The sequence below is a fragment of the Cotesia glomerata genome, linkage group LG5 (assembly GCF_020080835.1).
Source record: "Cotesia glomerata isolate CgM1 linkage group LG5, MPM_Cglom_v2.3, whole genome shotgun sequence".
Classification (NCBI taxonomy): domain Eukaryota; kingdom Metazoa; phylum Arthropoda; class Insecta; order Hymenoptera; family Braconidae; genus Cotesia; species Cotesia glomerata.
The window spans coordinates 17,635,297-17,659,008 of NC_058162.1; the positions used below are offsets into that span (position 1 = coordinate 17,635,297).

Sequence of the window (23,712 nt, forward strand, 5' to 3'; positions counted from 1 at the left end):
GATTATTTTTAATAATTTTAAATAGAAATTATAAACATAATTAATAATAATCAAGTAATACGCGTAATAAAAAGCATTAACTACTATTATAAAATAGCATATAAAAAAAAATCAAAATAAATTTATAACCTCAAAAAACCGTTCTGCTTACGGTATATACACACTCGGTAGTCTGAGTGTTGAGTCTGGCTTGAGAACGGAACTTGGTGCCAGACTCTATCGAGTCTGTTGATCATAATAAGTATTCATTAAGATGGAAGAAAATAACTTACAATTTTTTTAAGCGAGCCCATTGATTTCGCAGAAAACTAAAAACAAGTGGTTGACCAATAGGATTATTAGCAACAGCACTGAATACACGTGATATATCTTGCTTTCTAATTCCAGAATTTTCTGTAGTTGCCCATTCAAGATACCGACTCAATATCCATGGCTCTCTAGCACAACCCAGTGCATACATGAGTATATCTTTTTCAGATCCAACATTTGTTTTTCTATAACGTTCCCATGCGAAGTCCCATTCAGCTTGTCCACCTGTTTTAATAGCTGTACAGTAAACAACACTCTTTAAATTTGGTGAAATAGGATTATTCGCATCTGGATCAGGTGAATTACGCCAATTTTGAAATTGCATAACGGCATTACGAACACAGTCATCATGACCAAATGTACAGGCCCATAAAAGAATATCAATGCGAGTAAAAACAGTTAGTTGTGGATCCCCAGACATATCCTTAAAACCTACTTTGCGATAAACATTATCTAAAAGTCTAACAATGTAGACTCTAAATCTGTCATAACCTTGGTATTTATTTAACATATTGTCTATGTAATTGAGAGCTGTCAAAGCTGATTTCCATGGAATGTATTCTGTTTCATGCCTTAAATATGTAGTGACATCAAGAGCCGTTGAATAATCAATTCTACCAGCACGTGCTAAATTAAGCGCATCATCAATTAATTGTCCGCGATTTATTGTTGCAATATCTTTATAATTCTCACGATCATTTAACTGTCTTATAATTAATTGCCAATTTTCGTTATCATAATTAACACGATAAAATCCGGTTTCTAATATATTAAATATAATCCATTGATTATTAGATGCATCAATATTTTGTAGCGTCAATGAATATTTAGCATTCATCCAGTTTGATGGTTTCGTACTATTAAAATTTTTGATAGCTTCAGTTGTATACGTTATTGGTATCCACCATAAAGCTTCTTTTTCATTTTCATCTTTCATTTCTTCATTTGTACCCACCATTGTAACTGTAGTTGTACTATTTTGAAGCATAAATCGTTCTTGAGTTAAATAAACACTACCGGATTTATAGTCACGAACAACAGTAACAACTGGAAAACCTGTTTGAAGAGTCCAAGTATCCATGATTTTTTTAACTGTAACCTCCGATGGTAACACATTATTTTTATGTGCTTCATCTGTTAATGCATTCCAAAGATCATTTTGTTCAGAATTACCGTATGCTTTTTCTATTAAATAATTAGTTAATCCTTGCTTAAATATATTTGTTGTTAAGAAATGATCCATCATCCGAATTATTGAAGCTCCTTTTCCGTAAGAAATACGATCAAATATTTCGCTTATTTCATCTGGATGTCCTACTTCAATAGATATTGGGTGTGATGATGCTAATGCATCTAGATTAAATACATTTTGTACTTCGTAAGTTACAAATTGCTCAAGTATTTTCCAATCCGGCTCAACAGAATCAACGCCAATATACTCCACATAACTAGCGAATCCTTCATTCAACCAAAGATCTGACCACCAACTGGGTGTTACTAAATTACCAAACCACTGATGAGCTAATTCATGAGCTATTACAGTAGCTACACGTTGTTGACTATTACTGGTTGATATGCCATCTTGAAACAACATTGCTGTTTCTCTGGTAAAAACATAGAATACAAAGAATTTATCACCTGCGTTTGATATAATGATCATGTATATGTTAGCTTACCTATAAGTAATAAGGCCCCAATTTTCCATAGCGCCAGCCGCAAAATCTGGTATTGCAACCATATCTAATTTTGGAAGGGGAAATTTTATTTTAAAATAATCTTCATAATACTTAAGTATTTTTGGCCCTATATCCAAACTGTAACGTGCTTGTTCTATAGCTTCTTTACGTGCCCAAACACCGAAAAAATTATCAGAGGTCTTTAAAACATCAAAATCAGTAACTAAAAAAGCAACCAAATAAGTTGACATTGGTACTGATTTTTCATAATGATCCCATACATACGTTGCCATTTCACGTCTATAAAAAACAATACCCTAATTAAATGTTAAACGTTACTATTATTTATAATAATTGAAACAACTTACGCTGGTTCAGGTTTACCGATGCGCGGCATGTTCGACACAGAAACCATGTGTGAAGGTCGCGCAATACTTATTTGAAATTTAGCCTTCAATGATGGTTCATCGAAACACGGAAAAGCACGACGAGCATCAGTTGCTTGAAATTGGGTAGTTGCAATCCATCTATAATTAATATCAATTTCAACATTTATGTATGGGTCATTCCATACGTAATCATCGAATTCAAAAAATCACATTTTTCTATTTAGTTGAATTATGACATCTTTTTGTATGTGTCAAAAGATATTTCACTGTAAAGTTTAAGCCCTTGATTTCCAAAAGTTTTTAAATTATGAATTTGTAAAAATTTCAAAAAAATAGTGATATGTAGCAGTTAAAAAATTTACAACTCGATCAACTTTTTATAATTCAACGATTATGGAGTCATTTTTTCTCTTAAAGTGTAGTATTTGCAGAAAATTATAAAAAAGTGAAATTCGCATTATTTCAATTATTTTAATTTTCCACTAAAAAAATTGAAAATTTTCTAAAATCGGGAAGTGATTCGTTTTATCCCGTTATTCGAAAATCGAGATTTCATCAGATCTCGACGTTTTGAGGTCATAGGAAGCTTGCCTGACGATTTACACAATGGTGCATGTATGTATGTATGTATATTAGGGTAAGCCAAAAAAGCGAATCTTTCGAATTTATGGGTTAAAATGAACCTATACATGAAAAAAAAAAATTCCCCTGCAATGAAGGATTTTTAGCTTAATTTTGAGAGGTGTCAGTGAGCATTCAAAGTTTGTTTAACCGATAGAAAAGACATTTAATAAAAATTTATAAGAGGAGTTGCGCCTTCGGGCTTGATCGCTCCAACTCGTGAAAAATCGTGTCACACCATGGCTGTCGCTCATGCGCGCCTTGGTTAGCAGGAGAGAAGCCGGCTCACGTGGTCGGCGGCAAGCAGTTGTGCTTGGACGCTTGTACTAGTACGACTACTCTGTGTCAATCGTGTTCTGATTTATCACTTATACTACGCATTTACTTGAACACTTAAAATATTCATTAAATACTATTAATTTCATTAACTTCAATTACCAATTAAATTCTCAAATCATTAAAAATCATTAGTAACTGTTCAGTGAATTAAATTAATTAAAATTAATAAGTGACGCCACGCGGTCATTACGCGCCATTTCAACAAAGGATTGCATCAGCAACGCGGCTTTAGTCAATCCATAGTTAACACGCAATATTTGTAATAAATTATATTAAATTCATTGCTAAATATTTAATCATCATTCTATCAAATCAAATTTTATCAACAATTCGATTCTGATATCGAATTATCTAATTAGTTCCTACACTAATAATTCTAATCAATCAATCAGTCTCTGCACTGACATTTTACGTCAATTAATTAGTATTTCACTATAAATTGACTCTAGCTAGCTTAAAAGCTAGCGTCAATTCATTAATTCTGAATTAATACCATTTGCTTTTCTAAAGCGGTTGAGCTCACCTCGTTTGTGTTGTTTGCGACGGCAATTTACACATATTTTTTCATTCGCACTACACGCTTTGCGTTCTTACTTGTACATTTTTTCATTCGAGGAGGTTTTTTCTCAGCCCAACTGAGTTTTCCTCCTCTGGGGATAAATAAATCTTTATTTTATTCCCCAACAAATCGACGTATATTTTATTTAATATCCTAATCCCAAATTAATCATAATTTTCAAAATAATTACGGAAACTATCTTAAGTGGATAGTTTTCGACAAAACAAAGTTTCCCATTTAAATAACACGTAAAAAAATCTTTTTCATTAAAAATAATATAACTTTTAAACCGCTAGAGATTAAAAGTTTTTGATGGCGGATTCTTGAAGGGCATTAAATTTCCTACAAAACCATGCCTGGTTCCATTTTTTTAAGTCCAAAATTCATATATTTACTGGTCATGAAAATTTAACGGAAAATCAAAATAAGCAATTTTAGACATTTATCGTTAGAAATTTTTATATTTAAGGAAATAAATTACTTTGAAATGAGATAAGTAGAGAAGAGAAGATACAAATATTATTTATGCAAAAGAGTGGTTTGAAGCTACTTGTTTGGTAAGCGCTCCAGCTCAAGACAGTTTTCTTAAGAAAGTTAATTGATTATAAAAATATTAATAAAAAAATTTCGAATGCTACTGGATCAACATTTTTGCGATATTTATGGTATCTGACAGAAAAACTTGCTGCTATGTCAATTTTCGATTTAAGTATTAGTTTAGAACTTAAAAAAAAAATAATTAACGCGATCGAACGGGAAGAGAACAAAATTGGTGAAAAAAGAATAATATTATCTAAAAATCAACTTGACTCGATTTGTTTCAAAGACATCAGTTATTTTATCACAAATTTTGTTCTCTTCCTTTTTGATCGCGTTTACCATTTTTTTTAACTTCAAAACTAATACTAGAATCGAAAAATGACATAGCAGCAAGTTTTTCTGCCAGATACCATAAATGTCGCAAAAATTTTGTTATAGTAGCATTCGAAATTTTTTTATTAATATTTTTATAATTAATTAACTTTTTCAAGAAATCTAAGACTTGAGCTGGAACGCTTATCGGACAAGAAGCGTTGAACCACGCTTTTACATGAATAATACTCGTATACTCCCCCTCCCCTTACTTATCTCATTTCAAAGTAATTTATTTCCTTAAATATAAAAATTTCTAACAATAAATGCCTAAAATTGCTTATTTTGATTTTTCGTTAAATTTTCATGACCAGTAAATATATGAATTTTTGACTTTAAAAAATAGAACCAGGCGTGATTTCGTAGGAAATTTAATGCCCTTCAAGAATCCGCCAACAAAAAATTTTTGACCTAGTGTCATCAAGGACAGCGATCGTTTTCCCATCCGCTTCGGGGAGACGCGCCTGGTAGCAGTTTCTCCTCTGCCGCAGGTGTGTGTGTGTGTGTGTGTGTGTGTGTGTGTGTGTGTGTGTGTGTGTGTGTGTGTGTGAGTGTGCGTGTGTGGATGTAAACCTCTCATAACTTTTGAACGGCTTAAGCCATTTGATCGTGGTTAGTTAGACCAAATTCAGAATTTGAATACAATTTCAACCGATTCGGACCAGTCGATTTTTGAAAAATCTAAAAAAACGGTGAAAAAAATTTTTTTAAATTGTTTTTTTGGAATAACTTTTAAACAGCTTAACTGATCGATTCTAAAAACTAATTTGCTTTTAACATAAAAAAAACCACGTTGATCGCCGCTGGGTTGTTCAATATCAGTTAATTTGTTCGTGAGATATCGTTGACGAAAAAAATTTAAATAAGAGATTTATTCGAATTGCTCCTAAAACTTTAGTCTGATCAATTTGTGTTCAGAAGTTAATCATAGGATTCGAAAAATTGCATCGAATGCTGTCAACCACGTGATAATCGGTTTATTTATTTAAAAGTAATTTCCGTTTGGAAATTTAAAGAATATTGTTTTTTTAAACTGCCATCATACTTTTGAGCTCGAAGAGGGGCATTCCATGAGAAATGAGAAAATGACAAAAATTACAAAATTTCTTTAATTAAATCTAATTTAGTTCTAATTTATTATTAAAAGTTTATATTTTACTAATTGGTAAAGAAATTTTTTTTTAATAAATAAGAAAATCTATTTTTCTCTCCTAGATACTTTTCAGCTGTACTAACTTGTATCCGGGTCAAATGTTGTTTTAATATTTTTAAGAACAAATTCATTTCATGCTTGTTATTAACTAACATACTTATTATTATAGTTTTAAAAACAAATTTTTTTGTTCGTTATTAATTAACACCTAAGTTTATCAAAATCGTGTTGTTAGGATGCTAAATCCTTTATTTGTGTTTTTTAATTAGTTTTTTTTAATTATCCTAAATAATTTATTGTTAAATATATAAACAATTGATTTTCTAAGGTTGAAATGATATAAAAGTCTTTTTAATAAACAATTTGATGTAGATATTTTGTACTTGTCTTACCAATCACAATAAAAAAATTAAGGAAAACGGTTGACCCTAAAGGCCATCCCTGCAACTTTCCGCTAATTCCGTCAATACCTGGCCGCTTTTTTGAGCTCTTCGAGCTGAAAAATACAATCTGTGTGTTGTTTTGAGCTCTCCAAGCTCAAAAAGATACCTTTTCTATGCTTTTGAGCTCTTTGAGCTCAATTCAAAAGTTATTGCCGTTTGAAAATTCAAAAAATAGTGCTTAATCAAACTTCTATCAGGCTTTTGAGCTTGAAGAGCTCAAAAGCTTAGAACAACTAAGTCTTCGAGCTCGAAGAGCTCAAAAACAAAATAAGTAGAATGTTGCGTGTTTAGGTATGGAAGTAGCGGGAAGTTGCAGGGATCAACCGTTTTCCTAATTTTTTCTTAAGCTAAATTTTTGACATGTTTTTGTATGTGTCAAAAAGACACTTATACTTGTACATTTTTAACCCTTAATCTTCAAAAGTTTTTGAAGTATGAAATTTTGAAAATTGCAAAAAAATGTAATATGTCAATGTTAAAAAATTCATGACTCGTGATCAAATTATTCTAATTCCATGGATATGCAGTCATTTTTCTCCTCTTGAAATGTAGTTTCTAAAAAAAAAAAAATTAGTCAAACGGTTCACCCTAAAGGCCTTCCCTGCAACTTCCCACTAATTCCATACCTGAGCGCTTAAAATTGTACTTATGACGTTTTTGAGATTTTTGAGCTCAAAATAAAATTTATCTGATATTTTGAGCTCGCTGAGCTCAGAAAGATGGTATTTCTATTCATTTGAGCTCTTCAAGCTCAAAAGTCTGATAGAAGTTTCATAGAACACTATTTTTTGAATTTTCAAACCGCAATAACTTTCGAATGAATGATTCGATTTTTACGGGGCTGGCGGCATTCTACGCAGTTTTTTAAGCTCCATAAAGAATTTCTAATTTAATTGGTCAAACTATAAATTTCGGAGTAACTCCAAAAAAACACTTTTTTCGGTTTTCTTTCGTTCACGATATCTCTCGAACGAATAAACCGATTTTGACCGGATTGGCGGCGATCGACGTGGTTTTTCAAGGTTGAGAGCTGATTAGTTTTTAGTATCGATCAGTTAAGCCGTTTGAAAGTTATCCCAAAAAAACCACTTCAGAAAAAATTTTTTTTCCTATTTTTTTTTAGATTTCTTCAAATTTCTCAAAATCGATCGGTCCGAATCGGTTCAAATTACCAGGAAATCTAAGTTTAGCGAAGCCCTTTCGAAAAGCACCAACCGCGATGAAATCGGTTCATCCGTTCAAAAGTTATAAGGGGTTTACATACTAACACACACACACACACACACACACACACACACACACACACACACACACACACACATACACTCGGGGCAGAAGAGATACTGCTACCGGGCGCGTCTCCCCGAGCGGATGGGAGAACGCTCGCTGTCCTTGGATGACACTTAGTCTCTTAGTTGATGAGGTACAGTGGGTAGGAGCCAAGCAAAATAACCAAACAAAATACGCTCCCGTGGACAAAACTCCCCTTTAATGGGTTGGTCGCACTAACTGACCTAACAAGACGATCGTTCTCTGCTGTGACCCACTGGGAGTGATCGGAACCTGTATCGTAGTTTCCGACGATGCAGGCCACGGCTGATGTGAGCTTGCTCCACCGAGGTATAAGTTGCAGCAGTGGATCAGGAGCCAGCCACTTCGGGCCTTGATCAGGAAGTACGCAGTGAGTGTTAGAGATCGGAATCTTCACCGCTCCGAGCGAGTCTAGTCCGTCCGTGTATTCCGGGACTGGCTAAGTGTCGGCTAGGCCTCAGGGAACTGGGGTAGGAGTACTATCTCCGAGGGTACACCCGTTCCTAGTTATGGCAACCCGCTCCACTCCGTACGATGCGCTGGTAAATTAAAAAGTATGAGTAATGCACAGGAAACAAACAAGAGTGAAAACGGGCCTCATGCCCAGCAAGACGCACTGCTACTTAGTGCAAAGATGAAGAGGACAGATGCGCTGGCACATCTGGAGAAGCTAGTCAGTGGACTGCAGGACTTTCTCCAAACCAAGCAAAATGTCCACAAGGAGATCAAGTCGAAGTCGACGAACATCTGCAGTGCCCTGAGAAGGTTCAAAAAATTGGACCAAGAATGGCAGGAGATCCAACAACAACACGGTAATATCGTGATGAAGACGAGTGTGACAGCGGTTTCACCAGCAAAAGCCGACACGTTTGTCGAGGAGATGGACACAGGTGGCGAGGGTGACGTCGAGTCAGTTGTCGAAGACGGAGAGGAAACTGGAACTGATATCAGGCCCGGGAAAAGGAAAGAACGAAATTCCCCAGACTCAATGACCAGCCGTACTAAGAAGAAGGACCTTAAACCAAGTCCCCCGAAAAACGCGGTAACACAGAACGGCGGAGAAAAGGAGGTGAATGAATGGCAAAAAGTCCAGTCAAGGAAGTCCAAGAGAGAGCAAGCAGTAGAAAAGCTCCAGAAGCAACCGCCGAAGGAGTCCAGGCCAGAGCCTAATCGGAAAGAACCGCGCAAACGGATCAGGCCGGACGCACTGATCATCCGCCCCGCAGAGACGGCAAAGTATGCTGAAATTCTGAAGCGAATAAAGCAGGACGTCCCTGACGAACAGGTCCGTACTACAGTGGATAAGATCCAAAGAACTAGGACCGGGAGCTTGCTGATTACGCTTTCGAGGAAGAGCGCTGACCGAGGCCAAGCCTTACAGAAGACCATCGCGGATATCCTCCAAGAAGACGCGAAGGTAATCTGCAAAGGGCCACAAGAAGACGTCGAAATCCGAGATCTTGACGGTACCACAACCAAGGAGGATATTCAGGCTGCCTTGCAAATGGAAATCGGAGAAACCTGCGAGATACCACTAGGGACAATTAAGATTCATAAGGCCTACAGAGGTACTCAGACAGCTGTTGTGACACTACCAGCAGCTGCAGCGCGCAAGATATTGACAGGAAGCGGTAAAGTCCGGATCGGCTGGACCAACTGCCGAATCAGAGCTACGAGGAGACCAATCCAATGTTTCAAGTGCTGGCACTTTGGACATCTTGGATCCCAGTGCAAGAGCAATGTGGATCGGTCTAAGCTATGTATTAGGTGCGGACAAGAGGGACACAAGATTGCTGAATGCAAAAACCCAGCGAAATGTGTATTATGCGCGGATCAAAGTGCGGAGAACTCGGCTCATCATGCCGGCGCATCCAGGTGCCCAGTATTTAAAGAGGCACTCCAGAAGATAACAAACAAACAGACATGAAGATATTGCAGCTAAACCTAAACCATTGCGAAGCTGCACATGATCTGCTTATGCAAACAGCAAGAGAACTAGAGTTAGACTTAGTAATGATAGCAGAGCCATACAGATACCTGAATACCCAGCCTTGGGAATCTGACAGCACCACCAAGGCTGTCATCTGGTCTTGTGGTAAGCATCCCTTCCAGAGTGTAGTTAACAATGATAATGCTGGCTTTGTAGCAGCAACAGTTAACAGCATCTGTTTCTACAGCTGTTATGCACCACCTAGCCTATCCATTGTTGAATTCACTGAATTCTTGGACAAACTGACCGAGGACGCCAAGCAGCATTATCCGGTCGCGATTGCCGGTGACTTCAACTCCTGGGCAGTAGACTGGGGCAGCAAGCAGACAAATGCGCGAGGAAAAGCACTCCTAGAAGCTTTCTCTACACTAGATGTAGTCCAGCTCAACAGTGGTGATACGCCAACCTATACTAAAGGAGAAGCAAGCTCTATCGTAGATCTCACTTTCGTCAGCAGCAGCCTCATCAGTGGGAAATACGACTGGAAGGTGATGGATATTTACACAGCCAGTGACCACAAGGCAATTCTCTGGGAAATATCACATGACCGGAATACAAGAAGACCAATCAAGTCACTCAATACCATTGGATGGAAAGTGAAGCCTTTTGACACAAGCACATTGGTAATAGCCCTTAATAGTGAACCGATTACTACTGGATCCGCAGAAGAAATGACCAAGGACCTGATGAAAAGAGTTGTCCAGGCCTGTGACGCCAGTATGGTCCGGAAACACAGCATAAGCCAACGGCCGGCAGTGCACTGGTGGAACGACCACATCAGTGTTCATCGGAAAGAGTGTCTAAAGAAAAGAAGAATATCCCAGCGTGGCTATCGACGACCTAACTCTGCGGAGCTGATCGCAGAGTACAAAAAAGTGCGTCGTGAACTGAATAAAGCCATCAAAGAGAGCAAAAGAAGATGCTGGAAAGAGCTTATATACGAAGTGGATAAAGACGTGTGGGGTAGGCCTTATAAGGTGGTTATGACCCACCTGAAAAAACAACAAATGCCATCACCTACGTGTCCTCAACTTCTTCAGAAAATCGTCACTGCACTGTTCCCACAGCAACGCAACTTCGATTACCAGTTGGCGCCAGGCGAACTGGACGACATTCCACCTGTCACTAAAGAAGAACTACTGGAGGCCTGTAAGATCGTAGCAAGCTACTTTGAAAACAGGGTCCTGAAGTATGACACGAAGGACGGTCCGAGGGAGTATGATATTACTGGAGGGGTACCACAAGGTTCAGTTCTAGGCCCGCTCCTGTGGAACATTATGTATGACGGTCTATTAAGACTAACTCTGCCAAGAAACGTCAAACTCGTAGCATATGCAGATGACGTAGCCGTAGTGATCGTTGCCAAACACCTTGACGAGATAAATCATATGTTCGATCTCACTTCTGAGCACGTTAACCGGTGGATGGACGCAGTGAACCTGCAACTGGCGCAACACAAGACTGAGGCAGTACTTATTACCAGCAGAAAAGTGGTAGAGACCATTAAGCTGAAAGTCGGCGAACAAGAAATCACATCACAACCTTATATCCGATATTTGGGAGTGATGCTTGATGCCCGACTCAACTTCAAGCAGCAAGTGGAACATGTCAGTGCCAAAGCGTCAGTAGTGAGGGCTAGTCTCGCACGACTGATGCCGAACGTCGGAGGCCCAAAACAGAGCAGGAGGCTATTATTGTCATCAGTAGTCATATCGGTGCTCACTTACGGAATATCCATTTGGGCCGACGCATTAAAGACACAAGAATCATGGAGAAAGGCTGGACCAGTATATCGTCTGAGTGCCCTACGAGTAGCTAGTGCCTTCCGCACTATATCAGAAGAAGCAGTGTGCGTCATTGCTGGAACCCTACCTCTTAGAGTTCTAGCAGAGGAAAGACGGGCCCTTTACCAACGAAAAAGGTCAACTGCACTGATCCCTGAAGAACTTAGAATTGAAGAACGGCAGAAGAGCATAGGCCGATGGCAACTACAATGGGATGCTGCAGAGAAGTGTAGGTGGACGCACCGTCTCATACCTCGGATCGACATTTGGCTTAACCGGAATCACGGTGAGGTCAATTACTATCTTACGCAGATGTTGTCGGGACATGGGTGTTTTCCAGAGTATCTACACCGCTTTAAGTACGATGACTCTTCAGAGTGCCCGTCCTGCCCAGGAGCTGCTGAAGACGCGGAGCACGTCTTCTTTGTATGTCCTCGTTTCGATCCACAGCGTGAAGAACTGGAGAGGATCCTGAACCAGAGAATGCAACCAGATTCACTAGTAGAAGCAATGTTGTCATCAGAAGCTGCCTGGAACACTACCAACACGTTTGCAACAGAAGTCCTTAAAGACTTGCGTTCCACCGAAAGAAAAAGAGCAAATAGCAGAAGATAGAAGAAAGGTAGTTAACACCTTAGCCACCAGAAGGAAGAGCAGTAGCTAGATCCTCCCTTCACGAAGTAATGCCTGACGGCGGTTTCCATGAGGGATTAGAGGAAAGAAGGAAAAGGGGTTTAGGGTTTAGTGGGTAGGGGCGTTAGTGTCGAGTTTTAGTATGACGCTGCGTCGAGTCGCCACATATCCAGGCCAAACAGCTATGCCTAGAATCCGTAAAAAGGATTCCTCCCCCTAAAAAAAAAAAAAAAAAAAAAACACACACACACACACACACACACACACACACACACACACATACACACACACATACATAGTGACACCCTCGCGGAAATAGTCAGGAAAGCTTCCTAAGACCTCAAAACGTCGAGATCTGATGAAAACTCGATTTTCGAAAAACGGGGTATAACCAATAACTTCCCGATTTTTGAAAATTTTCAATTTTTTTAGCAGAAAGTTAAAAATTTTTTTAATTGTTTTTACGTAGGTAATCAGTCTAATTTTTTATAATATTGAATGTTTGTAGGATGAATTTTGTATTCAGAAGAAAGTATTTTTTAAAAAGTTAGTGGTCGATTTGAAATTGGACTTTAAGTATACCGCGATAAGAGAGAAGGATTTTTTGATGTCCCATTAGTCACACTCAGTCAAATAATAATTACGAGAAACTTAAAAAGTAATGGAGGTTTTTGACAAAGGGATGATGTTAATTAGTTGTTCTTCTATATTATAAGATACATTTTACTAAACAATATAAGTTTCAGTCACTTAATTATAGCTTCTAATTGATGGAATTCCAGAGTCAAATGTTCCACCAGTCATTATGGAATGCCCCAGCTAACTTATTTAATGTAAAAATTTAAAAATATTTAAAAATTTCCCTCGTCACAATAACTCAAAAGTTAAGGTTAAGATTTGAAAAATACATTGAAAAATAAAAATTTCACTCTTGATTATTTTTAACTTCCCGCTAAGAAAATCGAAGATTTTCAAAAATCAGGAAGTTATTGTTTTCACCCCGTTTTGCAAAAATCGAGTTTTCAGCTCAGGTATGGAATTAGCGGGAAGTTGCAGGGAAGGCCTTTAGGGTGAACCGTTTGACTAATTTTTTTTTTTTAGAAACTACATTTCAAGAGGAGAAAAATGACTGCATATCCATGGAATTAGAATAATTTGATCACGAGTCATGAATTTTTTAACATTGACATATTACATTTTTTTGCAATTTTCAAAATTTCATACTCCAAAAACTTTTGAAGATTAAGGGTTAAAAATGTACAAGTATAAGTGTCTTTTTGACACATACAAAAACATGTCAAAAATTTAGCTTAAGAAAAAATTAGGAAAACGGTTGATCCCTGCAACTTCCCGCTACTTCCATACCTAAACACGCAATATTCCACTTATTTTGTTTTTGAGCTCTTCAAGCTCGAAGACTTAGTTGTTCTAAGCTTTTGAGCTCTTCAATCTCAAAAGCCTGATAGAAGTTTGATTAAGCACTATTTTTTGAATTTTCAAACGGCAATAACTTTTGAATGAATGAACCGCTTTTTACGTGGTTGGAGGCATTCGACGCAGTTTTTAAAACCTCATAACGGATCTTTAAGTTTAAATCGATCGAACGAGAAATTTCGAAGTAATTCCAAAAAAACACTTTTTTCTGATTTCTTTCGACAATGATAACTCATGAACGAATCAATCGATTTTAACCGGGCTGGCGGCGATCGGCGTGGTTTTTTGATGTTAAGAGCTAATGAGTTCTTATAATCGATCAGTATAGCCGTTTAAAAGTTATTCCAAAAAAATCACATTTGAAAAAATTTTTTTTGTAGTTTTTTTGAGATTTCTCAAAATCTACCGGTCCGAATCGGTCAAAAGTGTATTCAAAATCTAAATTTGGTCAAGCCCTCAGAATGACACCAACCGCAATAACTCAGATAAGCTGTTCAAAAGTTATAAAAGGGTCACATACACACACACACACACACACACACACACACACACACACACACACATACACTCGGGGCAGAGAAGAAACTGCTACCAGGCGCGTCTCCCCGTAGTGGATGGGAAAACGCTCGTTGTCCTTGGATGACACTAAATCTTTTAGTTGATGAGGTACAAAGGGTAGGAGCCTAATAAAATACGCTCCTGTGGACAAAACTCCCCTATAATGGGTTGGTCACACTAACTGACCTAGCAAGACGATCGTTCCCTGCTTTAACTCACTGGGAGTGTCCAGAACCCATGTCGATTATTTCCGACGATGCGGCACGGCTAATGTGAGCTTGCTCTGCCAAGGTGTAAGTTGCAGCAGTGGATCAGGAGCCAGTCACTCTGGGCCTTGATCAGAAAGTACGCAGTGAGTGTTAGAGATTGGAATCTTTACCGCCCCGAGCGAGTCTAGTCCGTCCGTGTATTCCGGGACTGGCTAAGTGTCGACTAGGCCTTAGAGAACTGGGGTAGGAGTACTATCTCCGAGAGTTCAGCTGTTCCTAGTTATGACAACCCGTTTCACTCCGTACGATGCGCTGGTAAATAAAAAAAGTATGAGTAATTTACAGGAAACAATCAAGAGTGGAAACGGGCTTCATGCCCAACAAGCAGCGGTTGACGCAAGCGCTGAAATGAAGCGGTCACAAGTGCTCGAACGCCTTGAAAAGCTGACCAGTGAGTTGGATGATTTCGTCCAATCAAAGGTCAACATTCACAAGGAGATAAAGTCCAAGACGAATAGTGTAGCTAACGCCCTTCAAAGGTTTCAGAAACTGGACGAAGAATGGCGCTCATCATTGCAGCGCATTTCCCGAGCTACACCGGAGAAAACCTGTCAAGCTGTCGTCGTGACTGACGAAGCAATAGACACCGGAGCCGAAGGTGACGGTGAATCAATCACTGAAGACAGGCGTGAAACTTTCGGCAACCCTGGTAAGAGAAAAGAAATAACCTCTTCAGACCCAACATTCAGCCAAGCAACAAAGAAGAAGGACCTGAAGAAAAGCCCTCCGCAAAGAGCAGCACTGCAAAGTGACGAACAGATGAAAGCGTCAGCTTGGCAACGAGTTTAGTCTAAAAAAGAACAGAAAAGGCAAAGGAAAGATCAGCTCCCAAAGCAAGCGTCGAAAAAGCCCCGGCTGGAACCTAAGCGGAAGAAACCGCGAAAGTGGATCAAGCCAGATGCTCTAATCATCGAGATCTAAGATATTGATGATGACCGACGAAGGAAGACATTCAGACTGCCTTGAAAACGGAAATCGGAGAAACTTGCGAAATACCACTAGAGGCTATCAAGATCCGTAAGGCCTACAGAGGTACGCAAACGGCTACAGTGACACTACCAGCAGCTGCAGCACAACAGCTACTGGAAGGAAACGGCAAAATAAGGATTGACTCGGTCAACTGCTGAATGAAAGCAACAAAGAGACCGATACAATGCTTCAAATGCTGGCACTTTGGGCATTTTGGATCACAGTGCAAAAGTGAAATCGACCGATCTAAGCACTGCATAAGGTGCGGAAGAGAAGGACACAAGATTGCTGATTGCAAAAATCCAGCCAAATGTGTATTATACGCTGACGATCAAGGTGTGCAGGACACTGCCACCATGCTGGCACATACAGATGCCCGGTTTTCAAAGAGTTACTCGAAAAAATGACAAATATACGAGCATGAAGATACTGCAGCTCAACCTCAATCATCGTGAGGCTGCGCATGATTTGCTTATACAAACCGTGCGCGAACTGGAGCTAGACTTAGTACTAATAGCAGAACCATATAAACATCTAGGCACCCAACCCTGGGAATTGGACAGTACCAACAAAGCTGTCATTTAGTTCTGTGACAAATTACCATTTCAGAAGGCAGTCAACAACAAAGAAGCCGGATTCGCAGCAGCATGGGTAGACGGAATTCGTTTCTACAGCTGCTATGCCCCACCAAGTCTTTCTTTGGTACAATTCATCGATTTTCTTGATCGTCTAACCGAAGATGCAAGGCAACACTTTTCCGTAGCAATAGCAGGTGACTTAAATCCCTGGGCAGTAGACTGGGGCAGCAAGTTCACCAATGCACGAGGAAAGGCTTTACTTGAAGCGATGGCCACACTAGATGTTGTCCTCCTTAACACTGGTGAGACACCAACATATTCAAAAGAAGAGGCAAGCTCTATAGTGGATCTTACGTTTGTCAGCAGCAGTCTTACGAGAGGAAGCTTTTCTTGGGTAGTTATTAACACCCACACTACCAGCGATCACTATGCCGTCCTTTGGGAAGTATCAACTGGCCAGAACCCTCGAAGAGCAACCAGACAAACTAACGCAGTTGGATGGAAAGTATAAGCTTTTGATTCAGCTACTTTGATAGTAGCCTTAGATAGCGACCCGACTACCACAGGGAGTGCTAATGAGAAAGCAAAAGAGCTAATGAAGAGAGTGACCTAGGCCTACGACGCTTGTATGCTCCGGAAACATGACATGAATCATCGATCTTCGGTACACTGGTGGAACGATAACATCAGCGCTCTTCATAAAGAGTGTTTTAAAAGAAGAAGGATATCTCAGCGTGGCTACCGTCGACCTAACTCTGCAGAACTGGTGACAGAGTACAAAAAGGCCTGTCGAGAATTGAATCGAGCCATCAAGGATAGCAAAAGAGGTTGTTGGAAGGAACTCGTCGAAGATGTCCAGAAATATCTGTGGGGCAGACCATACAAGGTGGTCATGACCCACCTGAAATGTCAACCAATGCCGTCACCTACATGTCCACAACTACTAGAGAAAATCGTCTGTACGTTGTTTCCTCAGCAACGTGAGTTGATCTATTCGTCACTGCAGCCTGACCCTTAAGACATCCCACCTGTCACAGAGGAAGAATTGATGGAGGCATACAATCGTGTAGATAGATAGATAGATAGATATATATTTATTTGTCCTTAGAGCCGAAGCTCCCTCAAGGCCATCAATAAGCAATACATTCCCGTGTAGGGAATAATAAGGCGCCGGGATTGGATGGAATTCCAAACATTGCTTTAAAAACATCTATTAAATCAGCGCCGGCATTTTTCATAGATATCTACAATGCGTGTCTCAAGGAAGGAGTCTTTCCTGAAAGGTGGAAGTGGCAAAGACTTGTACTGCTCCCGAAAGGAAAGAAGCCACCTGACAAACCATCATCTAACCGTCCACTCTGCATGTCAGACACGGCGGGTAAGATATTAGAGCGGATAATTCACCAAAGAATAGAAGCAGTAGTTGATACACTCCTGGTAGACAACCAATTTAGTTTCCGAAAAGGACGGTCAACCCTGGATGCAATCAAACTGGTCGTCAACACAGCTAAGGATGCGATTGCTGGAAAGAGATGGAATCGCGGCACAAAAAAGTATTTTTTGGTGGCTGCATTAGACATCAAAAATGTTTTCAACTCTGCTAACTAGGACTGCGTAATGCGCGCCTTCGAAGAAAAACGAGTTCCAGGGTATTTGCGTAGAATGGTTGCAAGCTACTTCACAAACAGAGTCCTCAAATATGACACAAAAAGTGGTCCTGAGGAGTATGATATTACTGGTGGTGTACCACAAGGCTCAGTTCTAGGTCCTCTGCTATGGAACATCATGTATGATGGTCTCCTGAAAATAGCATTGCCAGCAGAAGTGAAACTGGTAGCATATTCAGATGATGTGGCCGTGGTGATTGTCGCGAAGCATCTCGAAGAGATAAATCTAGCTTTCGACATTACATTTAGACGGATTGACTTATGGATGGATACGGTGAACTTGCAATTAGCTAAGTATAAAACCGAAGCAGTGCTCATTACCAGCAGGAAAGTGATGGAAACGATCAAGTTACAAGTTGGAGAACATGAGACCACATCACAACCGTACATTCGGTACCTGGGAGTGATGCTTGATGCTCGACTCAATTTCAAGCAACAAGTCGAACATGTGACTGCTGAAGCATCAGTAGTTAGAGCAAACTTAGCACGACTGATGCCTAACGTTGGTGGACCAAAGCAGAGCAGAAGACTACTGCTGTCATCAGTAGTAACATCCGTGCTCACATATAACGTATCCATTTGGGCTGACGCATTAGAGACGCAATAATCGAGGAGAAAAGCGGGTTCAATTTATAGACATAGCGCCCTGAGAGTTGCCAGTGCCTTCCGCACAATATCAGAAAAAGCAGTGTGCATCATTGCCGGAACGCTACCTCTTAGAATACTAGCAGAGGAAAGACGGGCCCTTTACCAACGAAAAAGGTCAACTGCACTGAGCCCTGAAGAACTTAGAATTGAATAACGGCAGAACAGCATAGGCCGATGGCAACTACAATGAGATGCTGCAGTGAAGGGTAGGTAGATGCACCGCCTCATACCTCGGATCGACATTTGGCTAAACCGGAATCACGGTGAGGTCAATTACTATCTTACACAGATGTTGTCAGGATACGGGTGTTTTCGAAAGTATCTCCACCACTTTAAGCACGATGATTCTTCGGAGTGCCCGTCCTGCCCAGGAGTTGCTGAAGATGCGGAGCACGTCTTCTTTGTATGTCCTTGTTTCGATTCACAGCGTGAAGAATTGGAGAGGATCCTCAACCAGAGAATGCAACCAGATTTACTAGTGGAAGCAATGTTGTCATCAGAAGCTACCTGGAACGCTACCAACACTTTTACTACGGAAGTCCCCACAGACTTGCGTTCCACCGAAAGAAGAAGATCAAATACCAGAAGACAGAAGGAAGGAAGTTAACACCTTAGCCATCAGAAGGAAGAGCAGTAGCTAGATCCTCCTCTCACGAAGTAATGCTTGACGGCAGTTTCCATGAGGGATTAGAGGAAAGAAGAAAAGGGGTTTAGGGTTTAGTGAGTAGGGGCGTTAGCGTCGAGTTTTAGTATGACGCTGCGTCGAGTCGTCACATATCCAGGCGAAACAGCTATTCAGGGAAGATTCCTAGGACCTCGAAACGTTTCAAAAAACGGGGTAAAACCAATAACTTCCCGATTTTTGAAAATTTTCAATTTTCTTAGCGGGAAGTTAAAAATATGTTTTTTAAAATCTATCGATTTCGTATGGAATGGTACATATATTCTGAAAATTAGAATTTTTGACTACCTAGTTTTATTTCCTCCAGTGTAGGAACTCCGGTAGAAGCCCTGGAGATAATCATTCAGATGACCAACGAATTTTAATTTTATTACGTATTGCATTCCAGCTTTTAAAGTCTCACTACTGTGGATAATGTGAAATTGTCTGGCAGTGTCATTTGTTTGATCAAATATTTTAATCCATTTTCCCGTTTTCTTGCTTTTTGTATTTGGATTAAAATTATATTCCTTCAATGTCGTTGATTGATAATGTATTTGCATATCTGTTGCATGGAGAGTGATATTTTTAGTATCCATTGTAACATTCACATAAATAGTTACCTTAAAAAAAAAAAAATAACATATTAAATAGATTATAGCCCTAATTTCCTAACCAAATATTAGAAATACTGAATTTATGAATTTTCGTCACAACTTTATGATACGGTGTTATCTTCAGGTGGACTGGTTATGAAATTCTCTATTAAGTCAGTAAATAGATTTAAAATATTTAAGTATTGAATTTATAAACCTATAAATTAAATGAGATTTTTAACGTCCCGCTATGAAAATAAATGATTTTCAAAAATCGGTTCCAGTCCGATTCTCGAAAATTAAGTTCTTATCATATCTCTACTTCAGAGGTCCTCGGAAGCTATTCTGACTATTCTACGACAGCGTCGTCAAGCTAGCAGCGGCAAGACCCATCTTGGACGGATATTATTATTGAACACTCGGAATCTAAACAAGCAACAATATTCTAGAGGGCGCAACTAATTAGCAACAAAAAAGCAACAAATTTACCATCAATAAATTATTTTGCTTGAATAAGTAATCAATGCATGATGAAAGAATCCATGCTAATTTAGTAGACCGTCCTACGACGACGGCAGTATGTCTGTGTGCGTGTGTGTGTGAGTGTGTGTATGTATATATATATATATATATATATATATATATATATATATATATGTGTGTGTGTGTGTGTGTGTGTGTGTGTGTGTGTGTGTGTGTGTGTGTGTGTGTGTGTGTGTGTGTGTTTGACCCTCTTATAACGTTTGAACGGCTTGACCGATTTCATCGCGGTTGACGCTATTCGAAAGGGCTTGACCAAACTTAGATCCACAGATACGGTAAAATCTGGCGTCAAGTTTCGTATAAATCCGTTGCAAATGGAGCACTAGACTACCGAGTGTGTTTACTGTAAGCAGAATGGTATTTCGAGGTTGCAAAATTTTATTTAATTCTGCGGTACTTCTTGTTCCTAAATTTTATATTATAACAGTAATTCATACTCTATTTTACTGATATTAATTGATTATATTTAATTATAACAATTTATTTACTTGAAATTATAAAATTTTATCAGCACAAATTATAGCAAGCTCAAAAATTTCGATCCTGTCTTTTTTTCGATGTAAAAAGTGACATGCAACAGACTAAATAATTCGAGAATGCATGTTAATCCTCCAATAGATAAGAAACTACAGTTAAAAAAATACATTTCACAGCTTGCATCTACATTCACCAGGGTGCGCTGGAATTATTTTTACATAAACTGTAGCTTCAAGGGGATAGTTTGCTATAAAAAATGCAGCCAACGCGAGATTTAAGTTTGTACCAATTGTAAATTTTTATTATAATTACAAAAAACACTGAAATCCTAACAAAAACAGTTTCACTGTAAAAAAAAAATCACCCCAAGTCCACGTTCATGAGACTATTAAGAAAAAAAAAAATTTTTTTTTTTTTTACAAAAAGATATAAAATAAAACAATTAAAAAATCTAAGTAACCGATATGATTGTATATGATTTTCGGAAATTAAAAAAAAATTTGTTGTAAATTTAAAAATTAAAAAAAAAAATTTTGGAACTTTCTTGGTGTGCGTCATTGTGTATTTCAATTTTTTTAAAGTCCTGGTAAATAGATTTTACGAATTTCATTAAGGGGGTATTCTGGTCTAGAAATTTGAAAAAATCGATTTTTTTTTTGCATATTTTCAAAGTTTAGACCCTTAAAAATATGTCCTTAAATGGATTTTTCAAAATTCGAATTATTTTCGAAGATACAGTCGATTTTGTGACGCAGCATCTAAGCCGGCCGATCGTCGCGAATCACACAATAAACAGTGGCAGTTCCTGGAAGACTTGAGCACTCGTTCTTTCCAAGAACTCTTTTGTTTTCGACATAAGCCTTCATATATATTCCATTTTTAATGAAGGTTATTTACCCATCTTAAAAATGATGGAACTTATGGGCATCACCGTTGGTACTGAAGCTCATTCATTTGCTATCAGACGTAACGAAGTTCGGATTGAGCGCTCTGAGCTACGAGCTACTGCTGCTTCCAAAGAAGGCAGAACAGCTCGATTAGCTGAAAGAACTTTACAAAACATCGAATATGAAGTTAAGGAAGGCCCAATGTATGGATCTGGAATCGCCGATTAATCCAAAGTGAGTATTGAATGTTATTATACGAGTTATTCTACTATAATTGTTTCTCAAACTTTAAACGCGTTTTTCTCAAAACTACTTTTTTTGAAGTGGTTGACATGATATCTCAAGTTCTACCCGACCGATTCTTTTGAAATTTGGTGGGAATCTTCTTTATATATCTCTCTATCGCGTCTGCCTTGGATTTTTAAAAAATTCGAAAAGGTCAAAAAAAGGGGATAAAAAAAAATTGATATTTCATGTCGACGCCATTTTGTGAATTTTTTTTTTTTTTTCTTGACTAAGGTCAACGCGATAGCGACATCTTTACAGATTGAGAATTTTTCAAATTTTTTTGTTTCAGATCACTACAAGGGCTGGAATCTTGGCAACCAGTGTGCACCGTTTTTGTAGCCCCCACTTCACCGACCTGTAATTTGTCCAATTTATCATTTTTTTTTTTTTTTCAATTTTTTTTTATATTCTTGAAACGTTAATAAACATCATATAAAAAAACCGATGGTAAAAATGTTCTTAATTTTTTTTTTATGTTAGTTTGAAAAATGCCTAAAATTTAGGCTTCTAGACCAGAATACCCCCTTAGAAGTAAAATATTTTGCAACCACGCTCACTAAATACGTTCCAAAATTTTTTTTTTTAATTTTAAATTTACAACAAAATTTTTTTTAATTTCCGAAAATCATATACAATCATATCGGTTACTTGGATTTTTTTATTTTTTTATTTTATATCTTTTCGTAAAGAGAAAAAAAATTTTTTTTTCTTAATAGTCTCATGAACGTGGACTTGTCGCTATTTTTTTTACAGTGAAACTGTTTTTGTTAGAATTTTAAATACACTTTAGACCATCATTGCATTTTTGGAATTACTTTTAAATAGCTTCACCGATCAATTCTAAAATCTAATCAGCTCTTAAGATCAAAAAACCACGTCGATCACCGCAAGCCCGGTCAAAATCGGTTGATTCGCTCGTGAGTTATCGTTATCGAAAGAAAACCAAAAAACGTGTTTTTTCGGAATTACTTCGAAATTCCTGACTTTTTTTTTCAATTTTTTTTTCAAATAAGTATATTAACAAAATTTATCGCTATAATCAATACAGTTAATATACTAATTAAGAAAAAAAATATTGGGAACACGATTGATCCTAAAGCCATCCCTGCAACTTCCCGCTAATTCCATATCTAAGCGCTTAAAATTGCAGTTATGACGTTTTTGAGCTCTTCTAGCTCAAAAATAGAATTTATATGTTATTTTGAGCTCTTCGAGCTCAAAGAGTTAGCTGTTCTGAGCTTTTGAGTACAAAAGTCTGATATAAGTTTAATAAAACAGTATTTTTTGAATTTTCAAACCGCAATAACTTCTGAATGAATGAAGTTATTTTCACACGATTGTCAGTATTCTTCGCAGTTTTTCAAACTCTATGATATACTTTTGAACACAAATTGATCGAACCGAAAATTTTAGAGAAATTTGAAAAATTCAGTTTTTCCGAATTTTTTCGACAACGATAACTCACGAACCAATCCACCGATTTTCACGTTCTTGATGGCGATCGACGTGGTTTTTAGGTTCTAATAATTATTTTACTTCATCAAATACAATCCAAAAAAAAATGTCAAAGTTATGTGAATAAAACACTTTTTTCGAAATTTTTCGTTTTCGATAACTCTCGAACGGATCAACCAATTTTGGCGGGTCCGGTGGCAATCGACCTCGTTTTTCAAATTTAAGAGCGGATTACTTTTTGGAAATGATCGGTCGAGCCGTTTAGAAGTTATTCCAAAAAAACGATTTTTTGAAAATTTTAATTTTGAGATTTCTCAAATTCTAGCAAACCTAATCGATTAAATTTTCACGAAATTTAATAGCAATGATACTCTTTGAATCGTCACCTATTTCGATCCGATCGGTCGAGCCGTTCAAAAGGTATGAGAAGTTTACATACATACACATACACACACTCACACACACACAAACACACACACACACACACACACACACACACACACACACACACACACACACACATACATACATGCATACATACATACAGACACCATCGCGGGAAT

The 23,712-nt window shown here is 38.2% G+C and overlaps 1 protein-coding gene across 1 annotated transcript in view; it reads right to left on the bottom strand.

The window, feature by feature from the left end:
• Positions 1 to 272: 272 nt before the first annotated feature.
• LOC123266356 (aminopeptidase N) overlaps positions 273 to 23,712 on the bottom strand; it is a gene marked incomplete at its 3' end in the record, with an annotated part of 29,191 nt that continues 5,751 nt past the window's right edge. Inside the window, 4 exon segments of the mRNA XM_044730595.1 lie at positions 273 to 1,913; positions 1,986 to 2,285; positions 2,354 to 2,512; positions 19,213 to 19,526. Coding sequence (XP_044586530.1) covers positions 273 to 1,913; positions 1,986 to 2,285; positions 2,354 to 2,512; positions 19,213 to 19,526 — 2,414 coding nt within the window.